Genomic DNA, 23,780 nt, shown 5'->3' with positions numbered 1-23,780 from the left:
CTATAATGAAGAGAACAACCTTAAAGTTGGCAGTAGACTGAAGCTTTCATGTAAAGGTTATTTGGTGGTCACTGAAGCAAGTCCATTTCCTGATAGACAGATGTCCTTTTAACTAAAACCCTCCCAGGTGACTTCTTGTTTGAAGCTATGCCAGGTTAAGCAAAGACTAGGTAGACATGTCAACTACAGTAACCTCTCAGAGCTAGCATCTTTCTCTGAGAGCCTGTGTGCTAGCTCGACGGCAGAGGAAATTTTGCTTGTGGCATACAGTTTTGTGATAGGTCTGTCAGCCAGTTACTTTATATCAACACTTTGAGGATGCATTGTTTTTTTAAAATATACCAATACAAGGTGAGGTATATTTGTAAATTTTTGTTTTTAAAATGCAAGAAACTCAGTATTTTTTAGATTTAAATAGCATTGTCAAATGGAAAGTGTTTTCCTACATAAATTAGGGAGTGGGGACCTGTGGTTGTTTTTTTTTTTTACTATCATTAAATATCTGGACAGCCTTGAGAAGACTGAGTGGTACAGTTAGGTAGATCTTTTCAAAACCTACATCATAATTACCATAAGTAACAAGAATTAAATTAATATTAACAATAACTTTTTTTCGGCTTCATATCATGTAAATTAGTATATGATCCAGGAAAGGCACCCTTAGAGGAAGATTCTGTACCCATGTCAGTACCCACTGAAATGGCTCTCTGTAACGAATTGCCTGTGATGATCTGATTGCAGAATCTGCACATAATCTTTTAGGAGTTGAAGTAATGAGATATTGCAGGCTCCTTCATTTAAACTATAATGTTACTATTTGGTGACAAATCAAAACTTGCAAACATTGGCTGAAGAGAGAAAAAAGCCCATTCTTCTGTACAGCCGTCAAAGAGATACAGAGATTCAAAAAATTACTGTTAATTTCCCTGTCAGGAGCACTCATTAAAAAAATGACCCACAGAGACTTGAAAAATAAGAGGAAGCTGCAGTAAAAAAATGATAACAAATGACTTTAAAAGTCCAGAAATAGAAACCAATCTTAATAATAGTAGGTGGGCCTTCCTGGCATTTCTCCCATGTTCAAACAGCATCAATAACAATTTGGGTGTGAATGTTATGTATTTGTAATTGATGATTCTCTCTGGTAACAGATGATCCATTCTTTCAGATCCCACCCCTTAGTACAATAATATTGAATTGTCTTATGAAAGAGGGGAGTAAATTAGAACCAAGCAAAAGAAATGTTATTTCTCACAACCTGTTGGCACTGCTGTAATTCACTGCTACAGAAGGTCATGGAGTTTAATGCTGCCCTTTTTTTTTTTTTTTTAAGGATACCTGTGTGACCATTAACAAGATGTAAGCTAAGATGAGAAGGTTAATTGGACGCTAAACATCAAGATAGAAAGTGATGGCTCAGTATGGTAAGGAAGGAATTTCTCCTACCTCTGTTTCTCGCTGCACACAACATAGAACAGTGGGATGGGTTCATGCTGTTTTTTTCCTATGAAAAAACTCATGGGTCTTCATGAAGAGTTTGTTAGTGCAAATGGACCAGTGAGCTAACCTGGAGTGTAATCTGTTTTCATCTAAACTTTTTGTCAGTTTAAGCAAGACACTTGAATATAAAACAATTGCATTGTAATGTGCAAAAGGTATGTTTAATGCTCATGTAAGGTAACGTTAAACACTTGCTGTGCAATTTCGAACTGCCACTGTAACTGTTCTGAGTAACTCCCAATACAGAAGGTTGTAAGTGAGACTGTTTTATTGCTGTGCTATTTTCTTCAATATCTGAAGGAGCTCCTAGGACTTGGAATTAAATAACATCCCAAAGATAACACGTGAAGGTTGGTTAGGCTGACCTAGGATATGGTTTTGGCCAACCAGTTAGGAAAAGGGGAATAGCATTTTCCAAATTAAAGCTTTAGGTAGGTGAAAGACATATAAAACTTCTGTGTTTATCTGTCTTTCCTCCTCTGATAGAAGCTCAGGTCCCAAGCAGGGTAAGGAGCAGAGTGTTATGTGTGGGTGAGAGGAAATGAATATTAGATGGCCACATTTGTTTTCCTGCTGTGTCAGTTTTAAAAGAATATTCTTCCTTTGCTGCTTCTCTACGGGTTGCACGAGCATGTAACACTGCAATAGATGATTCGCAGAAACGTCAGCCATTAACCTCATTGTAGTTAGACTACAAGAAGGAAGAAGACTACTCCCTGTTGTTAAAAAGCATTGATTAGCCTGCAGTGGTGCTTCTCCCACGGACGCTGACAGTGGAACTGAAGTGATACTAACATAACTGAATACATTTTGGGAGGGAAATTGTAGCAAAGGAAGAGCAGCATAGCTAAAAACTGTGGGATTTAAATTTCTAAAGTGCCAAGGACAGCGTATGCTGAAGTCTCAAGAAATGCGCTCACTACCTATTAGAGGCCTGCATTGGCCCAGGTCTGATTAATAGACTCCTTTTTAGAATAATATTTCCACAGGATCAGTAAGTTCTGTTCTGGATTTTTTCCCTAACTTCAACTTTCTGTAAATGCTTAGCATATATTGATTAGAAGAGACCATTATCCTTTTTCTACATTCTCCTTTGATACCTTGAAGTAATTATGGAGCATAAGATTTTTCAGACTCTTTATACAGATGACACCAATTTGTGTTTTTAATGAATAAGAATTGAAGAGAATGAAAGGGAGGAAGTACAAATGATTTTATCTCTGTGGAGGATGCATATTAAGTCCATAAAGTGTTCATTATTTAAAGTGAGTTTACTTAAATTTAAACTTTAGCTTCACTTCAGTCTCATTCCTTTCAAATTTTCAGGCAGTGCTCTTTATCACTGGAATTATTATTTAGAACTACTCTCAAAAAAAAAAAAACATTTTTATTAGTGAGAGGGTGTTTGTTAGCTACAGACTCTTAGTTGTGCCTTCTGTCCTGGTAAGTATTTCCACAGACTTAAGTGAAAATTTCCATTTAGTGTGGCCAATTCATGGCACATTTACTGGATGCTTTAAATAGTCTGAAAGGATAGCTAGTTTCTAGATGAGGCCTCAAAATTATTAGTATTATCTAAACTGAGGATTAATATATATATATATATAACTTTCCAAAGGTTTTCATTATATTTACTACTCTGCCTACTATGCATTGTACATTATTAAAGAGTACTGCTCCAACATGCCCCGCCCCCCCAAGAAGCAAATTAACATTTCTTGTGAACTCCGTTCTTTTGTGGAGAAGTAATAATGACTCAAGCAGCTCCTAAAGTTTCTCAGATGAATCACAATTTATTACTTGTAAAATTAATGGCCATTACACTCAGTGATACTGTGCATAAACTGTCATTTACAGAAAAAAGCACCCTTTTTATAGTTAGCTGTTATCGATAACAGACCTATGAATGTTGCGTAGAGGATATGAACAAATGCAGCATGTGAAGGACATCATTTGTGAGACTTTTGCTCGTCATCTTTTGTTCCCTTTTTGTACTCCTTTCTTTTGTCCCTTAAAGTCAATTTTAGTTGTGATTTGTTACAGCTTTTAGAGGAGAGAAAGCCCATTCTAGCCAGTACAGAGATGATGCCTGACTTCTGCTTTGGATCTGGCTTGAAGCCTCTTCAGTGTTACCATTTTTAGGGAAGGTGTTTAGGGAAGGGTGTCACCATTTTTAGGGAAGTATTCACCTGCCAATGGGGACTGAAGCAAAGTGTTTTTTTTTTTTTTTTTTTTTTTTTTTAAGATTCAGTTATCTTGCTCCTTACACTGATATAGTTTGTCTTAACTTTAAAATCTTCTTCCTCTTGAGCTAAATCCTTACATTTTGTAGGTAACCAAGTGTGCTTATTAAGTCCCGTGACTGAAAAGAGTTGTAGTTCAGTTTTGTGAACAGAAATATGCTAGTCAGATATGATTAACTTAATCTAGGTCATATATCTTAGGAAATGCACTCAGGTTGTTTAGAGAGAGACGATCTACCTCTACTTACACCTCCACAAGGACTTTCAAGTCTTACCAATGGCTGGTACAAGTTTGGAGCAATTTTTTTGTGTGTGTGTTTTGGAGCAATTCTTTGACTTCTGTGTCTTGTTTCTAGTATAACTAGATATAACAAAGTCAGAAGAAAGTGTAATAAGACATAAAGTGGGGATTTGGACTAATTTATAGGAACATAAAATGCTGTGCAATTCTCTGTCTGTGTAATGGGGATAATGTATTTAACAACAGCAGAAGTCTAAGGATTAATTGGTTAATGTATTCATAGAACCCTGAGCATGAAAAGTGTGCTCTAAATGTTTTCTAATAGAAATTTCTCCATTACCTTAAAAAAAAAAAAAAAAAGTACATTCATTGCTTTTAAAAAATGGGAGAATTCCATCAAGAACAAAGATAATTAAAATCATATTAATAGATTTTTAGGTCTTCATTTTCCCCTTGAGGCCAGGTGTCCCTGATTTTTTTTGCTTTCTTTTATTCTTTTTTTTTTTTTTTCCTTTTCCCCTTCAAGCAGTGTCCCTGACTCAGTTGTCAAAGACTGAGAAGCAAAAGTGCCCATCTAGCTTTGAACTCGATACCTGCAGTGGAGTTACAAGGTTAAATAAATGGGGTGTGTGGTTTCTTTTTTTTTAAGCTAAGCATAACACTTAAAAAAGATATTTTTTCCCCCCTCCCCTCCCCCTAACGTATTTTTAGGCTGCGTGCACTCCTGCCTATGTCTCTTCCCCAGTCCCAGCTGAAGATTTCAGGGGAGATGAGAGCTCTATTTTGTTTCTCCCTTGTATTGCAGATAGGGGGAGGAGGTGGTTATTAGAGAGAAGCACTCTCACTCGCTCGCTCTCTCTGTTTCTCCCTCTCTGGCTGATAGCACTTATCTCTCGCTCTCTCTCCTTCTCCTAGGTGATCCATTTCTAGGCAACGTGCTGGCTGGTGCTGGAGCTGCCAGCTCTCTCTGCATCCCACTAGCAAAGCGAGCTCCAAAAGCAACCTGCAGACCATCATCTGCCTTCCTCTGCCTTGCTCTGGGCACTCCTTCGCTCTCCTGCCCTGTCCAACCACTACCTTGCGCGACAGAGACTGCACGCCGGGCTTGATTTGCAGATTTATTTCTTGATTTTTTATTTATTTATTTTTTTCTTCTTCCAGTTGTGGGAAGCGATTTTTAAGCCGAGGGTGGGGGGAAATCTCTGCATTACTATCCGCATTACCTTGAAGTTCACTTTGTTTTTTGGCCTCCGGGGGGGCTTTTCCTGCAGGAATCCGGCTGCTGGAGCCGGGGCTGCCTGCCCTCCCGGCTCCCCGCTCCTCCTCGCTCACTGAAGGCGAGCCTATTGCTGCGGGCTCCTGGGGCTTCTCCGGCCAAGAGGGTTTGTGTGTGTGCGTGTCTGTGTGTGCTTGTGCCTGCGTGTGTGTGTGTGTGTGTGTGTGTGCGTGGGGTGGGTTGGAAGTTGCCGTGCAGCAGCCGGGACCGAGCGGATCCCTGGACCCGGCGGAAGGATGGGGATTGTCTGACCAGCAGAGGCGTCTGCTGCCCGCCGCGGCTCCCGGGCTGGATGGATTTGCTGCCGGAGCTCCCAGCAACTCTGGCGCTGCCCAGGAGCCCCCCGAAGTGACGCGGGGTCTCGCCGAGGAGCCTCGGGCTCGCTCCCTCGCCCAGCCGCAGCCGTGCGCCAGCCAGCGGGATTTACTCGTCCCTCCGGCACCTCAAACTCTCGGGCTGCCCGCGCCGCGCCATCCTCCGCGGTGGCACCGCTCGGCGAAGAGAGCTGTCGTTGCAAAGCCTGGACCTCCGCCGGAGATGGAAGTTTTCTCCCTCATCCTGGTGGTGTCCGTCTGTTGGACTCGGAGCTGGAGAGCGGCGATTGCAGATTCGATCATTCACATCGGTAAGGGGGTGCTGCGTCTGCCCGTGCCGCTGCTGGACACTATCCCAGCTCTCCTTTTGCAACCTTCTCCCCTCCTGGCAGGCTTCCCCCCTCTCTTCTATCCCTCGCTATCTTTGCCGGTTTTTGTTCGTTCCCCTCTCGCAATCGCTTCCCACAGGGTTCTCGGGCGTCCTCTTTCCCCCCACCGCCGTGTGCGGGGTAAATGTGCGTGCTTGAGACCTTGAGGTTTTGCGGGGCTGAGGATCTGGGGGGGGGGGGGGGGGGGGGACACAAAAGGCTCGGGGACACTTCCCCGCTCCCTCCCCACAGCCCCCCAGCTCCAGCCTGCCGTCCTCCTACCCTCGGCCGGGGATGGGGGTCACACCCCAAGCCTCCCCCCTCATCCCCAGCCACGCAAAGCGCCCCCCCTTCGCCTTCCTTCTCCTCTCCCCCGGCGGAACAGGTGGTTTGGCAACGTGAGCGCTTCCCCTCCGCGGCTCAGGGGGTGCTCCTCCGGCCGCCCCTCTCCCCCCCTTTCACCCCGGGCGCCTCCCGCGGCCGCACCGGGAAGGGTGCCCGGCTCCCCCGGCGGCGGGTGCAGGGAGGGCGGCTGCCGGCGGTGCCCCCCCCCCCCCCCCCCCCCCCGGTTATTGCTATGCACAGCGCTATGCCGGGCTTCCCCTCGCCGCCGTGATCCGGGAGCCTGTGTGTACCCCCCCCCGCGTTGAGCCGGCCGGGTTTGGTTCCCGCAGCGGGCAGCCCCCCCCCAGTACTGCTCCGCCCGGCCGGGGGGCGGCAGGGAGAGGAAGGAGGGCGCTGCCCCCCCCGGCCGCTCGCCCATCCGCAGGCGCCGCACGCAGGCGGCTCAGGAAAGCGAGGCGCTGCCACCGGGGAGGGGGCTCCCGGGGACAGGGTCCCGCCAGGGTCCTTTTTTTTTTTTGTTGTTTGGGGGGTGGGGGGGAGGTCCCCGTGCAGGGCCTGCAGCTTCCCGCTGTCCCCGGGGGTGGCTTTATAAACATGTCCGCCCGTGCCGGCCGTGGGATCAGCGGTGGGTTTTTGGGCAAGGGGACGTGGGAACGGGATTTGGGCAGCCCGGCCGGCCGGAGCTTTGTGCAGGACACCGGCATCTGGGCAGAGATAAGCCTGCCCCCCCAACTAGCCCCCCCCCCCCCCCCCCCGTTCCCACGCCGGAGCCCACGGGCGGCTGCTTCCCTTAGGTCCTGCAACTTTATAGGGGTCACTCCTCATAGCTGCGTGCGGCCGGAGCATCAAATAATGCACAGGGGAGGCAGCGCTCTGTGCCCTCCTTTTAAAGGAAGAAGAGCTTGAATTTTCGTATTATTTATTTATTTATTTTCTCCCGGTTGTAAGCTGTCAAAGCGACACTAGGAGACGGTTCTGCCTTACGATTTGTTACTGAGGAGCTTGCAACAAAGTGATCAGATCTCAGGATCTTGGGGGGGAATTTCGACTGAGTAACAGATGAGGAGTTTCTTTGTAATTTTCTGCCTCCCGTCCTCCTGGCTAAAGGAGCTTGTTGGGTGAGCTGTATGTCTGCATTAGCATCAAGGGAGACGATAGTTTCTCTTTTTTCCACCTTAATGGCATTTTTGCTCGTTTCAGTTGTTATATATGGTGAATACAACACGTTTTACCGCTTATGCTTTTTTATAATGCAATTAGTGCTTAGATGCATCAACACAATAAATCCTCACTGAAAGAAAAAGATACCAAAGTAGTTGCTTCTCACACAATTAATTTGTCTTGAGAGACAATTAGTACAGTTGACAAGGGGATTAGCTCCTTTTATAGACTGGTTTATGTTGCCATGAAAATGGCAAATTGATAATTGTTACACAGAGCTTTAAATCTATTAAAATGAATAAGTTGGAAAGAAGTGACCTGAATTTAGAACTGTTTTAACCGTAAGTGGGGAGATAGCTAAGCATTGCAACTTGTACAGCTCATGGATGAAAATTTGGCCCCTAGTATCACCTCTGCATTTTAGGACCTGACCCCTTCTGTTTTCTTACACTTGTGCTGAGTAAACTTATGGATAAAATATTTAGAGATAAATAACGTACTGCATTTATTTATATGAGTTATGAAAAGGAGTAGTAGGGTACTCTATGAACAAATTATCTACAGAAGAATTCATAATGCCAAAGAAGAAAACAAAATGCTCACTTCAGGGGAAAAGAAATACTACCAGAAGTAGTACCGATGCCTTAGGCAACAAGCAAAGCAAAAGCTTTATCATTTCCTAATTCTACAGTGTTTGTAAATTCAAGTGGAAAATGTTTTCCTGTGTATGGAAGGGGGACGTGATCATAAGAGATATCACATTACCTGTGCAATCTCGTTTTCCTGATGGCACATACTTTTTCCAATAATAATACACTAACTCTCTTGCTAGCCTATGTATCATTTGATGTGTTTTCAGCAAAGGAATGCTTTCTCTGTCCAAGTATGTTACCAGCTGTTTCTCAGACAATGACAAGAATGTTAGAATTAGTGGGTAGATTCATGATCGTAGTAGGGGGGGAATGATAACTGGTTCTTACCTACGATACACTTTCTCACATTTCTGTCCTCTGAATGATTATATGTGCAGCTTTTGATCTTTAGAGTAGGTCTGTGTGTATGTAAATGCACATGTTTAAAAATAAGCATTTTCCTATATCATATTTTGAGTGTTGGTAGGGCTGCTTATAGTCTGTACATTTCTGCTGGCCTGCTATTATAAATAGAAGCTGGCAGTTCAGAAAGACTGCATTAAGCACTGTTGTGAAAATGTTGAAATGAATCAACTCCACTGCAATTTTCCTTACCCCTGTATTAAAGGAAAAAAAAAAAAAAAAAAAAAGGGCAGGGTTACCATGTCAAAACTATGCAATTCTGTCCTATGCTGCTTCCCTGAGCCCATGCATTGATTGAGTAATTTCATCAGCCCCGCATTACTTGATTGCTTAGAAGTTTCCTAATGATCTGTATGCTGTAGGAAGAATCTGAAAGTCGTGAGTGGAATGGCAATGATTTTGTGTTTTATGAGGCTATTCAAAAAGTCGCTCTGATTTATGTAGCTCAAAAGCTCCAAAGTCTTTGAGATTAGCCACGCTGCCTGATATTTTCTTCATACATCAGTCGTCCCACACTCCTCACTCCCTGAACAGGAGTTTAGAACAGTGCTTTAATTAAGCAGGGATTAGGTGGCATTCCTTGTCAACTGCACAATTTGTGTATGCTTTGTATCTTCTGCAGTTGATGGTCTAATGCTTTTATATTTTGTACTTAACACCCATTCTCATTTTTTCCCTTGACATATGTACATAGTAATATATCTGTGCATACAGCTATCCTATTTCTATTGTGCATATAGAAATGTAGGCACAAACATGCATATTAAATGTGGCAAAATCACCAAAGGCAGTGGCTACGTACTATGGGTACAGACGTTTTTGCTGAAAAAATACACTGAAGCATTTTTTAATATTAATTCAATACAGCACTGCACAGCAGTAGTTTGGATACCCTGACTATTGCAAGTTGTTTCTTTATATTTATCGGTGCTTTCAGGTATGTTCTCTCAGTTGTGTACTGCCCTTAACTTTATTTTCAATGGTAAGTTTAGATATATACATATATAGTATAGTTATATAACGTTATATGTTTTTATAGAGATATATATATATACACATTATACATATATATATGTATTATATATATATACACTTTTTTTTTTTTTTTTCCAAGAGAGAAAAGTAGATATGCTCTTCCCTTCCTCCTCTCAGCCTGTAGACTTAGTGGGCCAGGACAGGTAAACTCCTTGTGTTAGGCAAACTCTGGGCATTGCTGGATCCTGAGATGGTTCATACTTTTAAGCTCTTCTGGATAATAATGTCAGGGCAGTTCCAACATGGGGTTTAATACTTACTGAGATTATAGTGCCCTTAGAATATAAAAATATATTAAAATATTTGTAAGGAAAAGGGAGTTGTCTAGCTTGGTGATATTCACATCCACATTTTGTTGTTAGCTGTTGTACTAAAATGCACTTGGTTTGTATTGCTGTGTGCATCAGTAGCCTTCTTAGAAGGTATATAGTGTATGTCACTGACTTCATTACACTATTCTCACATGTTTTGCAAAGAACAGGACAAGCAAGCTAAATGGATTTATTAAAAAGAAAAAAAATAAATAAATCCCCAATCTATATGTGCCTATAGCACCTGTAGTATCTACAGCTGAGTGTTCAGGTCTCTGCCTTGCTGTAGAATGTACCAAAGTTATTTGCTTAGTTTAAACATACATACAGTTCAAAATCTGAAGTACAGCGTACTGTGACTTAGCAGACAGTAGGTTTTGTTAGTAGCTATGTTCTACTTAAACGCACAGCATGCGTGACATCCTCTATGTTTCTATGCACGCTGTGTCTCCCAAGAGCTTAAATTTGCACTAGTATTTCAGTCCCTGTAATGTGTTTTAGTGCCAGTTACTCTGCAGCTAAAGAAGGATAATTTTCCATGCTGTGGACTGCAGCTTGCTATCCTCCAAAGGCCTGTTTGCCATTAGGTGTCACTGCTTTCTGGAGTGTTTCTTAGTGATCATCAGGGCCTGATCCAGAGTCCATCATGATCCAGGTGAGATTTTTGTTACTTCAGGAGATTTTAAACTCATCCTGTGGATTGCTGACTACAGCAGGCAGCTCCTATTCATGGTTTTAAATAATTCTTAACATTATTTCAAGTTCTTTGTCCTTTATAAAGACAGAGGAAAAAGAAACAACCATCTAGTTTCAAGTGGCTTCCGAACAAATTCCTGACATAGCAATCACTGTGGCTGGTGCTGCTGTGTGCTTTCAGATTACTGCTTATAGATGCACAGAGTCTTTATTCTCACAGTACCATCTTTGAAAAAACACACTGGAGAAAAATCTTTTAAGACTGTGACTACATAAACCTACCAACTAAGGTTCATTTAACTTAATGAACAAAGGCATTAAGTATGGTTCTCTTCCACTCCCTGGCCCTGTAAAGCAAGTGGTATTGGCAGAAGATTACTTTTGTAAGCCATTAGGTTACTCCCTAGGTATAGACTTGAACTTACATCATTTTCTTCCATTTGATATATAGCTATCTATAATCTGCCATGGCAGTCTGTTTTTTGCTGAAAATTATTGGAGGCTTTTGCCTTTTGAGTTTTGTATTTTCTCTCTTTGTCACTGCTGTTCCATTTCTTGATCTTATTTCAGCATACTAGCAATGGTTTTAAAAATGATTTGTACAAAAGAGTAGCTCTATTTGGCTATCAATTTCTAATTAGTTTTCCTAATTAAATGAATTATGTATGAAAGCACAGTAAAACTCTTTTTACCTACCCACCCTTCAAACATAATTAGTGTTTTATACCTTCAGTGTTCAAAATAGTTACTGGGCATAGCCAGTCACTTTTTGTTTTTGGACTTGAGTGACCAATAGGAAAAGGAAACTGTTTATAAAATGGTCTATATTTTGAACAAATATCAGAAAATAATCAAAATTTGAATTTGTGTTCTGTAAGTATGTATTACAATACATGATAGCTTGGTATATGGAAAACGTTGACTTTGGGTGGTACGCTTGTGAAGAGGCAAACTAGGACTGCCTAGTTTTGCCTAGCTCGCATCTGCAAATGCAGGTGTCAAATTCAGGTGTTTCTTTTTTTATTAGATTTGGACTCCAGAGGGAACAAATTGTTACCTAACCTGTTGAGATTGGAATAAAACTTTGATTTCAGAGGCATACTCGCCATCATTGCTGAAGTCTGGGCAGCTCCACACCCCTCCAACCCATACGCCTTGTAGTCCAGGTCACGGTTCTCATCATGCTGACACCCACCTCTGACAGCCCCAGATGTCCTCATTTGTTTGTGCTATCTATGAATTCCAAGAAGCAAACATGACAATCCCGGCTCAATACTAAAGCATAACACCCAGTTAGCCAGCCAACCCTGTTGTTACAGCTGGAAACTGGACATAAAATGGGGCTGAGGTTTCTCTGAAGCATTTTGCACCCTAGACTGACTGGCAGTCTAGCAAATAGCTTCATGCTGGGCTTCTGGAATAGAAGTGCTATTTCTTTCTGTCTATGATGTTGTTTTGTCTTCCTACACTGCGAACAGTATCCATTAGGTGCCATTTTCCTGGTAAGTGTAGGGATTGACCTCCCAGAGCTGTAGAAAATGTTAAAATGAAGCTGTGGACTCTGTTTTTATGCAAAGTCCAGTTTCTTCCCCAAAACTCATTACCTTGGGCAAAAATGCCTTGCAAGTCAAAGTGCCCCTTCACTGCTAATAAACTACTGGAGAAGATGCAATACTGAGCTGCTGGAATGTGATACTTGGCACTGAATACCTGCTAAATGCATGTTAAATAAGTGTAGCACTCGCTAAAACATCTTCAACACCAGGTAATGAAGGCTTGGGTGAAACCTCCTGAGGTCAGTTCTTGGCTAGCTAATTCATTTGAAGCAGTGTGCAGAGAAAAGGAAAAGATGCTTTCTCCCGCTATGATGCAGAATTTTATTGTGTATACTTGACATAGAGGTAGTAATTTAAACATAGAGTCTACCATGGAATAAATTAGTGCTGGATGGGTGAGGAAAGGGTGTGTTTCTTGTGTTACTTTTATGTCCGTCAGTATCTTCCTACGAGTGCCAGAAGGGCAGTTTCCTCTGTTACCCTTCATTATAGGTATCGGGCTCTATTTTCTCATTATTCGTTACCAAATGCTTATGTGAGAAATGATGGTGCAAGTGAAAGATGCTCTTGTGCCTGGAACCACTGTAATTAATAATGGTTATGTGACTTGGAGAATTATTACTGATCTGTATAACATGGAGGACACAGACTCAGTTGAAGGTTAGCAGATGAAATGTATTGGCATTTGGATGACAGTTATGAAACTTGGCAAGAGAGAAGGCTTGAAATTTTGTAGTGTTGTAATTTTGTAAGTTTCAAAATTTATATACTAGTTGCAATGATAATAGACTTAATTCAGCAAAGGAAGCATTTGGTATTCTGTATTGTATTGCAGAATGTACTTCAACCTGAGAGCCCTGTTCCTGCTTCGGTCTGGGGTAACCACATCAGCTCAGGGTAGGGATGTTCTATGAGATGTAAGTGTTGCATTAAAAATCAAAAACAAACAAGAAACAAAATGGGATACTTGTTTTATGATGAGAAAGGATAGCAAAGATAACAGTCACTAGAGTATTGAGTATTTTTGCATAGTATTCAACTTACAGTGGAAGAGTTGGTGCAGAGGCAAATATTGTATTTTATGCAACTGTAAACTGATGGATATCCCATTATTGTGTGCAGGGATAGATTTAAAGTAAGTATCTGTTGCACACATTAGTTTTGAGATGATGTGGAAGTAGGGTGGAAAAAAAAGATGAAAGGGAAAAAGTTTCCTGAAACTTACGCTGGGTTTATATGACAAGCTATGCTCAGGAGGAAATTGAAAAGGAAGCTGAGTAAAAATGCAAGCAGATGAGGAAAACAAGATATCAAAGGCAAGAGCCACTAGTTTTCTGTTTCTGTTTTTCCAGGAGCTGTGTAATATTCCTGTAAGTGCTATGCTAAATGGAAAAGTTCTGAACCAGAAAGGGGAAAATGTGAAGGCATAGAATTTAAATGAAGAATTATACGTGTACTTTAACCTATTAGATAACACTGTGCTGAAATACTAATTATTCCTAATTGTTATATTTGCTTTACCCATGAATAAAATATCACATATCTAATAAAATACGCAGTAAAAATCACTATAAAATTCCTCTTGGTGCCTTTCATGCAGATTTAAAGGATTTAATCTCTTATTTCTTCATTGCTTTTTAAATCATTAACTTCCTATAATCAGTTGGATTGTTAAGGCCAATATCCAGTGAACCTAACAATAATTGCTTGTTTTGAAGAACAATTTTTCGTTAGTCCAACTGTATCTTTCTCAGATGCTTAAATCAAGTTGGTGATTTCATTATAATAATTAACTTGCAATAAATCAAAATCAAATAGTACCTCTCTGGTGCTGTGGAAAGTAGCTCTGGATGAGAGCTGCAGAGAGAGCAGAGGATGGATTGTCAGCAGACCTGAATGTTGGTCTGGATTTGCTGTGTTTTATTTTGCTGTATACAGATACCATTATGACCGCTTTAGCAAGTCCGTTTTAAATAGAGAAATGAGAATATGCATAGAACAGGCTTTCCTACTTTGTGACTCCAAAAGCTGCTCAGGACTCAGATTTGATGACAGGAGGTAACTCGCTTTATTTTTAAAGCGCTCAGGACTCGGGTCTGACTGGCTGCCAGTAGAGCTTAGCCTCCCGAGCCACTGAGATGTTTTGAAGTTGTCAGTTGTCTTTCTCAGGTGACGAGATACTCCTGCAGAGTTACCTAACTGATTGCAACCAGTACTGAAAGTTATCTGACACTATAGCCGATGCTGACAGCACACAGCAGGCAGATCTCTGGACCAAACTATTAAGTAAGGACATTTGTTGCTGCATGCTCTTTGTCTTCTTGCATTCTTTATAGTGTTCACCTTAAATGTTTGAGAATGTTGTAAATCCAATTTATGTACTGGGGAGTTGTTGAAGGGAAAAAGAGGGCAGAAAAGATCCATTTCTCACTCAGCAAAGCCAGTGTAGAATTCTGCAGTATGGTCTGTGTGTTAAATGGCAAGTGAAAGGTAGATATCTAGTATTGGGCATATTAAAATACACATACTTTTTCTTTTCATTATTTTTATTCATTTCTTTCTTTCTCATATTCCAAGCTCATGGCAGGTAGTTGTGACAGTAGCTATGTTCTGTACTCTTTTATTTATATATATATATTGCTGTTCAGGAAAATAAAGTTAAACATACCATAACATCAATCTCTTTTATTCGGACAGATAAAGCTGCTTTTTCTTTCTCTGAATTCCACTTATTTGACCTCTTTTGAGACAAATACACCCTCACATGCTTAATGCTAGCCCTTCTTCAACTCTCCTCTTTGTGAACCTGCAGACCCAAATAGTATTGCACTATATTCACCAATATACTTGCTATAAATATTTTTTAATGCCCTACTCAGGTGCCATCTCCATGCTACAGGTTTATAACTAGCAATGGGAATTGTATTTATGTATGTACATACAATGTATAAGTAGGTGCTTTGTCAGTAAGCAGAGGGATTATTCTTTAATTTAGGATGAAATTAGTTTCCATCTCGTAAATGACAACACAGAGACTAGGGAGGTTTTTCACTTGCAGGCAGGAAGTCATAACATGAATATAAATTGTGTAATGGCACCCCACTGTGCTAGAAGCTGTACAAATGCAAAATAAAAAGTTTGGCTGTCAGAAGATTTCGAGTGAAAAGTGAAAGAGAAGGCTTGGATATCTGCAACCCAGACAGTTTGTACACCAGGAGAAAAAGTTGCACGTCTTTAGGCATGTTCTGAAAGACAAATTCATTCATTCCTGCTAGTAAATGATCACCATGTGTACAAAGAAACGAAAGTACATAGATATGTCTTCAGGGATGTATTGACAGGACAGATGTGGTGTGAGTGATGTCAGTACTCCCTGGTTTGTGACACAGGATAACAAAAAGTTATTCAGGTTGGATATTACAAAAAATTTCTTCTCAGAAGGACTGGTTAGATGTTGGAACAGGCTGCTTGGGGAAGTGGTGGAGTCCCTGTCCCTGGAGATGTTTAAGGAAACGGTAGATGTGGTGCTTAGGGACATGGTTTAGTGGGCAACATTGGTGTTAGGTGAATGGTTGGACCAGATGATCTTGGAGGTCTTTTCCAATCTTAATGATTCCATGATTCTATAAATGTTACGGTGGTATGGTTTAAGATAATTGACAGGAAACAAAGGATACCAATGTGTGTATAATCATTACCTACAATGCTTTATTGTCAATGGAACTGGTTATACTGGCAAAATAAAAATAATCATCTTATCAGAAGCCAACATTTTACTCTCTGGCTTTAACTAGAGCAGGAACTAATTCATGCTTATGCATATGCGCTTTCTTTGTCTCTTTCCTTTGGACAAATGTTTCATAGTACAGTTTTGGTAAGATTCTAGGTAGAAAGAAAAGAGCCCTTTGGGAGAAGGTGGAAAAATACATTGCAAAATACCCTAGTTTGTTTTAAAGAGAGATTCAAATACAATCATTGTTTCAACAATGTTTTGATAACGTCCTAGAAACTTCATGCAGTTAATTAATGAGGCTGTAGTTTCTCTCAGAACCAATCTAGAACAATGATTTTCCAGCTCCATGGAGTAACTCTCCTGTGACAGAATTGGATTGCAATACAACCTGGATGTGTATGAGAAACACATATCTTCTTGGAAATATTCTCTTGTTTTTGCTTGCGGTGGAAAGATTCCAAACTGTGAAGTATGGACTACTTCAAACAAAAAGGCTGAGGGGAGCGGGTAGGAGGAAATGTGGCCGGTGTAATGTATAAGCTAGGCAGGGAATAGTTAGCAGCTCTCTATGTCACCGTCATGGAAGACGATGTCTTGGGTTCACCATCACTGCTGTGCCTAGCTGCAGGGAGAGGAGTTTGCAATAAAGGACAGGATGAATCTGCAGGAACTAAAGCATTACCACAGGTTTTCTCTGCAGCAGCGAGGCTCTGGGAACAGGGGCAATGTGGGGAGGGTCTTGGTGATACCTTATACATAGGAACTTTGGAAGGGGATAGAGAGTTGTGGTTGGCAGCAGTGAGGGTTTGTTAGGTGGTGAAGGGGTGCAGGAAAAAAACTAGAGCCTCAGTGATGGGCCAGGATAGCTTTGTAAGAGCACAGGATAATTTTAGGGAATAGCAGATAATGTTACACTTACGTGGCCTTATATGCAGATCAGGCTTTAAAAATTTGGCCATATAAAGGAGGTGTATGTACAAGCTTATAAGGAAAGCTGGGAAACCCAAAGGATTGAGGTACTGGGATTGGCCAAATATTGCTGGAAAAAAAAAAAAAGTAACACAAATGAAGTTTTGAGAACAACATATCTAAAAGATAATACTGAGTTTAAAAGAAACTAAATTATAGATTAGAAAATGGGGTTGTTTCTCCATGTCCAGCCTCCAGAGTTTTCACTGTAAAACATTTGATGGTTGTGGTGTGTGGTAGATTTTTTTTTTTCTTCTTGAGCCGATAATTGCACCTGGTTACTCCGCAGAAAGATGAGATCCATTTTGTCTTTATATTGTCTCATACCATTGTACACAGATATAAACAATGAGTGCTGAAGTGTCATCTTCCTCTTCTCTGCTCCCAGGATAATTCTGAATGTATTGTACTTTCCAGTGCCTTGGCATTATCCCTCTGATTAAATAATCTTCCTCTGTGCAGCAGTTTATTGCTGGTCTGTACCATGTATGCTCAGCTTTGTGGTGAGTGGGAGGAAGGGATGCACACAGCCAAAGCTTCTGCTCCATTGACTTTTGACCTAATTTAGGAAGAAAGAAAAGGAAAATAATGCAACGTGCTTCTGGATTCAAAGCCTATGGTCTCTTTCAAGGAGTGGGAGAGAGATGTCTAGCTTTATCCTCACTTGAATAGTTGCATAGCTTGCCTTAAAATGTAGACCTCTCTTCAATGAGCTCCAGGGTAGTGAGTGGATCTGCTTTCATGCTTATCTAGTAGCATATGCCCTCATTTGGGCTGTTGAGGCTAAAGCCTGGTTTTCTTTCAACATCAACCTTGTCCAGCCCCTATTCAAAGCAACAAATGCACAGCCACTGACTTGTGTTTCCTTAAAATGAAGCACAATGGGACCTGGGGATAATAATTCTTTAAATTTACTTCTGTTTGAGATCAACAATCTCTAATAACAGGACTGAATGATGTATGGAAAGAAGAGGTAAGTACCTCCTTGGGGGAAGGTAGATAATGATAGTATTTGAAACTGTTATTGCTGAAAATCATCTTCTGCAAGATTTAGGAGTAAAAAATGCTGCTCGTTAAAGTACTGTTTGTTTTTTTTTTTTTCCAAGCATTTTTTTGTTTTTTTTAAAGAGATGCATTTTTCCCCATTTTCTGTAAGACTGCCAAATGTCCCCGAGGCTAGAATTAATTGGCTCTTTGTGTTGTGTCAAGTAAGGAGTACAACTGTTTTCAGAAAATACTAGGTTTATAGACTCCCATCCAGAACATGAAAGGGAGAGAGAGGCTAACTTTATATAAACAAGGTCATTGCGTCATTTTGTAGCGATAGCTTGGAGTAACAAAGAGAATATTGAAATTGTCGGTGTCTGTGCTTTGGAAGTTGATAAAACTGATCCTGTAGTCCCCATCCCTTCATTCTGTTGAATTGTCCCTTTAGAACAAGCATGAGTCCTTCACTATCCCTCTCACCTCTGGGCATCTGCAATGAATAAGCAAATACTTAGGAATAACCAGTGTCTGTTTTTTGAGGCTGCTTCAGGAGTAAGTGCCGTGGAGAGGTATTTTGTTGTTGCTTTTGTCAGTGTTTTAGAGGTTGACAGTTCCGATTCATTTCACAAACTCCCCTGGACCAATTTGGATTCTAATGTATTTTATCATTTTTAATACTGCCATTTCAAAGGCCACTTCTCATGGTAGTGAGAGGTCAGTGGACAGCAGCAGATGTATATGTAAGCTTTGAAACGGCTCTTTTATGGAGGGGTTTGATAAGTATGTCTTTGAGCTGTTGCATTAAAATTCCGAAGTGTTAACTTAAATGTAATAATGCTGTGACAAAGTGCTACTACCATCTGCTAGTGAGGATCAGTACTATTTTAAAATCTCCATAATTCCCAGGAAGAGCAGAGGAGCCGTGGCGTGAAGAAAGTCTAACTCTAAATTAGTATTTAGTTCAAGGAGCTACAAACTCTTCGTGGGGACCACTGTCTACTACAGATTTTGAGTCCCACTCTCAGCTCACATAAAGGAGTAAATATTTGTGACATATGAAAATATGATGCCCATTTCTATTGCAGCAGAATCCTTTCTACTTACAGCCACTTCTCATTCACATCACAGTTGCAATTCAGTGGTAACTACAGATACAGTTTGTATGGTGAAATAACTAGGGAACGTGCTCACCACGGGTACTTAGAATGCTTCATTGATGAGCCATTCCTTATCATTTAGCTCTCATGGACTGAGATATAGTTCTTTGCTTAGTATTCCTACAGGGTTTTGAACACCACTTAAACACTCAGACTGTTCTGTATGTGAAAGTCAGTTTACACTTAGAGAGTGATCTATTGTTGGAAGTGTTCTCAGTAGCAGAATGTCTCCATCCCCAGACTTCTCTCAGCTGAACATGCAGAAACAATTCAGTTTCTAGTAAGACCAGATTTGAAATTATTCCAAAAGTCAGCGGAACTTGCTGGTATCTGTTAGAAAATTATTTCTCCAACAGTATTAACACACTTTACTCGTATTAATGAAGAGCTAATCTTATTCAATATAAAATATGGGGTCAAGAAGAAAAATCAAGTAATGACAGACTACATATAGCTGTTGATATTCTAGTTCAGGAAGGATTTTTGAGATTCACGTTACAAGATGTATTTTATAAAATTTCCAGTTGAGAGGAAAAGGGGAAATGGGGGGCAACCATAAGTTTTTTTTTTTTTTTCCTCTTTGAAAGAATTCACCAGGTTTTATTTAGTCACAGTCTTACATGGAACATAGCTGATGCTCTTTACTAGCTCTGCAAAGAAGTAGACTCTCTCTCTCACATTCCTTTAGTGAAATATTTTTTTAGTCAATATTGCTTCCTAGTGTACAGACCATGTGTGCAATGGCTATGTGGTGCACATAGCCAAGACGTACTAAGACCAACTCTCTTAGATAACATACCATCTCTTGCATTTTATTCTTCTTATTTACTATTTTTCCTTTCTGAAAGTAAGACTGGGACTTTTTGCTTGTTCAAAAAACAAGCAAATAAGCAAGAGTCAGAACTCTGTCCCGTGTTACTTTAAGTGTAAAGATCTTGACCTGTTGCAGTCTGCACCCTTGGGAAGCCACACTGCTTTACCAGGTTTTCATGTGGAAGGGTTGATCATCTGTAAAGGTACTTGCTTAAGACTAGCCACTGCAGAGACAGGCTAAATTAAAGATTTCTTAGCTGTCTGTGGCTCAATCCAAGCGACTATCTTGTATTGTGCTATCACTGAGAGGTGTTCTAGTTTATCCCGTTTGAGAGTGGGAGTACAGAGAGGCTTCTTGTGATAGCGAATGTCTACCAGAGGCATAGTGACTGGAAGCTTTTTGTACTGTGAGAATAAGGTCTTACCTTAGGGGAATTGTTACTTTTCTTTTTTTTTTTTTTCTTTCACCAGAATAACTTTTCATATCTGATATATATGGATCCACAGTCAGTAGTCTTTAAACCTCCCCCTTTAAGGAAGCTCAGTGTATCATGACTGGCTGCTGAGTAATCTGTACAAGGTCTACTGGATGGTGATCCTCCATGAGAATGAAGCCAGACTTACTCCCACATAATTTTCACTGCTAGTTTTCTTTTAATTAAATGTTTATCTTTCTTCTTAAAAATCATTTTAGTACTGATATATTCAAAGCATATATGGTCAGAGACCGAACTTTGTTAAGAAGCAATTTGTCATAGAGCTAGCAAGGGTGTTTTCCATCTATTGAATCCCTTGTTTTTTGGAAGGATTCATGGCTATTTCTAGTAGCTACCTTATTACTTCTCTCTCTCATTCTCATCACCTCAATGAAGAATCAGATGGATTTCAACAGGATTAAGGGAAGGAAGCACTTGCGCTAGTTATACCAAAGAGTAAGGTTCAGGGATGACAGGAGGTGTTTCAGCTGCAGGTTGTAATGAAGTTCTTGCCTCCATCTGTGAAATGCTGCATAGTGTGCATGATTATTAGCTGTTCCTTCATTTAGATTTATGGGGCCTAAATATTTTTGAAAGTGTCCAGATAAGTGCTTTTTGAGTTTATTTATTTATTTTTGCCCGCTACCTATCTCTATAAGCAAATGTCTTTTTTAAAGTGTGGTTGCAAAGAAGGTAGAGAAGACTGACTAAAACTGAGTAATGTCGGGGCGAAAATGAGACAAAACTGAGAATCAGCCCAGAAATATTGCAGTATAGTTTTCTGTGGAGCCTGTTAGCTAAGCCAGCTGATACTTTTGTGTCAGACTGCACATACTATAGGGCAGGTGTAATGTTGCCCTGTTTCCATACCTTCTGATAAAATAAACTCAGACATGGTGCTGGCCACCCTGACCCTCCTGCTTTGTGTGTATGCTACTGGCTGCCTTTCTCATTCTCAGAAAGCTTATTTCATCCCATCCCACCCCATCCCAAGTTTACTCTTATCCTCCTAATGCAGATGCCACTTACAGGGGCGAGTAAAAGCTTTACCTGCACACCGTTTCTAGTGCTTGTGAATTGCTAAGGGGCAAAGCCACTTAGCAGTTTCTTACCACAAGCAGTTGTCTGTCTCAGGCCAGTTCCTCCAGAATGAGTTTGATGCCTACAAAAACATTTATCAACAGAGTACTCATATTGCAAGCAACGCCCTTGGGCTTTTTGGAGATCCAGGCCTTTAAGATAGCGTGACTGTGTGTGGTTGCAGTTTAAGTATTTATGCTGGGATCCAGAATAATGGTATCAAGGAAGGAGAGTAGTTTCTGAGGCAACAGCTTTTTAGGCAACAGCTGTCAATGAAACTTATAGCTAAACTATAAGCCATGAGAAACATGCCTTGTGTTCCCTGTTGCTATTCGTCTAATAGCATTGCTTAGTGTTCATGTTGTGTTAATAGTACAGTCCCACCTGAGATCGTGGCCCTGTTTTATGTGATGTGTACATAGTAAAAAAAAAAAAAACAAAACAAAACAAAAAAAAAAACAGTTTGTGGTGAAGTTCCTGTAATCTTGCTGTCTTGGCGTTTCTTGTCAGCTTCATTTACTTGGTCTCATGCCCCAAGACAATGTTCTTATATTCATGTTTCCAGAAAGGCAAGGGAAATCTTCAATAACAGTTTTAGCCTGAAACTATGTTGGAAATGGTTCTGGCTTCTATTACCTCTTATTTTTCCCCATCTGTACCAGCAGATTATATTTATTACGACAACATAATTTTTGGAGCCAAAATAAAAATCCTCTTAAAATTGTTTATTTATCTGTCTGCTCCTTGTAAAATAGTATTTTTAGATTCTTGCTGGTGTCATTCACATAGTATACTGCAATGCCTTCAGATGGCATCCGTTTGTGTCCTAGGGCTAACTTGCCTGGGCATAGTACCAAACTCACTATTCCTTAGGCTTCTGCTCAGTATACTGTATTCAGCTGCTTTTCTACACAATCAAAAGTGAAGATAGATCAGACAGAGATTTTTTTCCCCTAACCTATAATCATAAATTGTGCAGCCAAGAAGTTTATGCAGTGGCACAAGAATGGATTTTGCATATATTTTCTTTCATGTCGTGCAAAACAATGTTTTTGCCTTCAGCTGCTGACCATTCAAGCTTCTGACTGAATACAGCCTTGAAATCTTCTCAAATTTATTTTTTTTCCCCTATTCTCTAAAGATCTGAAAGAAACTATCATCATTTCATCTCACCTGCTGAGCAAACCAGACCGTCATGTTCATTTGGACATGTTGCTGGATCCAGATGGAACTTTATTCCTATCTTACTTCCTTTTAGGCAATAGCTCCTAGTAGAACAGTCATCAGGATAAAGACTGCTGGCCATGCTCCTTTTTCTCACTTCTAACTGGAACGTGACGAATAACATTTTCAAAGTAGTTGCTGACCGCTACTTTTTCAAGCGGTGCATGTAGTTCATAGCTCATATTATTTTCATAATTCCTGAGGGTTGTGGTTGTTTGGCTGCTAACAGAATCTGATAGACATGAGCGTGTGGATAGTAGCTTTTTTAGGAGATGTTAGGAAAAAAAAAAAGAAAAGAAAAAAAGATTTCTGATGTGACATATTATGAAAAGCTGCCAGAGCTATTTAAAAGGAAAAAAATGGACTGTAACTCTTCTTACAGATGATAACTTCATGGTAAACATCATGTCCTTTGTTGCAGAACATTTGGAGAAGTACATATGTAGCATTAGGTCTGAAAGCTGTTCTTCGCTTTTTCAGACTCCTTGCATGACTTCTGAAGTCAGTATGAATCATTCCATTGGCTTTATTGGACTTTGGGTCACATCTTCTGTGTTTATCTCATTCCTTCTTGTCCTTTTATCCTTCCTCTCTTCCCCCAATCAACTATTTCTTTGCTTTTTTTTTTTCTTCCTTTTTTTCTTTTTTTCTCCAAAGTCATTAGTGGCTGCCAATACTCATAAGCAGCCTTTCAGTAATGCATGTGGAGTATTCATGAGTGTTTGAATCAGAGAGAGAGTTTAGGGAAATTTTCACACTTCCAAATTTAAACATGGGTGAAAATCTAACTAACACTTTATTCCTGTTGTTATTCTAATCTTTTGTATTGCTTTCACTATTTCTGTCTCAAGGTGTAAAAACCTGATTCAGTAGTTAGTTTATTTTCAGTGGGCTTAATGTCCTTCTGAAGCATTGATTGCTGTCAACAACTAAAAAAAAGGACAAGATGGACCATTGATCTCCACTGATGTCTGTGCAGGGCAACCCGTGTGTACCTCCAAATGTATGCTTGGTTCATTTGAGTGAGAATGCCTACTTTCGCTGATAGAAATGGAGACAAAAAGCATTTTTATGGCTGAGGAAAAAGACTAGAATTTGTGAAAGGTATATTCAATATTGGACTCTTTTCTGACCTTAAGGAAGACATACAATGATTGAAGCAGATGAACTGTTAAAATTAAACTGCCAAGGCTCTTTATGCGTTAGAGTCGTAGAGGCATTAGAGCTGTACCCTGTTCAA

General features: G+C 40.4%; 1 protein-coding gene across 5 annotated transcripts in view; it reads left to right on the top strand.

Annotated features, from left to right (window-relative positions):
* The window catches only part of GRID2 (glutamate ionotropic receptor delta type subunit 2), an 804,597-nt gene that overhangs the window by 69,141 nt on the left and 711,676 nt on the right, over window positions 1–23,780 (top strand). For 4 of the 5 annotated variants that reach the window (XM_083834807.1, XM_083834806.1, XM_083834801.1 and 1 more), the window contains exons 2-3: window positions 1,334–1,424; window positions 4,900–5,885. In XM_083834807.1, coding sequence (XP_083690933.1) covers window positions 5,798–5,885 — 88 coding nt within the window. In that variant the 5' untranslated portion in view covers window positions 1,334–1,424; window positions 4,900–5,797. Of the gene's footprint in view, window positions 1–1,333; window positions 1,425–4,723; window positions 4,803–4,899; window positions 5,886–23,780 lie in introns of those variants that run through there. The other variant, XM_083834809.1, reaches the window with a different exon arrangement.

This window comes from Anser anser (genome assembly GCF_964211835.1).
Source record: "Anser anser genome assembly, chromosome: 4".
Taxonomy (NCBI): Eukaryota; Metazoa; Chordata; class Aves; order Anseriformes; family Anatidae; genus Anser; species Anser anser.
The sequence above is the reverse complement of the archived record's forward strand: the minus strand, read 5'-3'. Positions and strand labels throughout refer to the sequence as shown.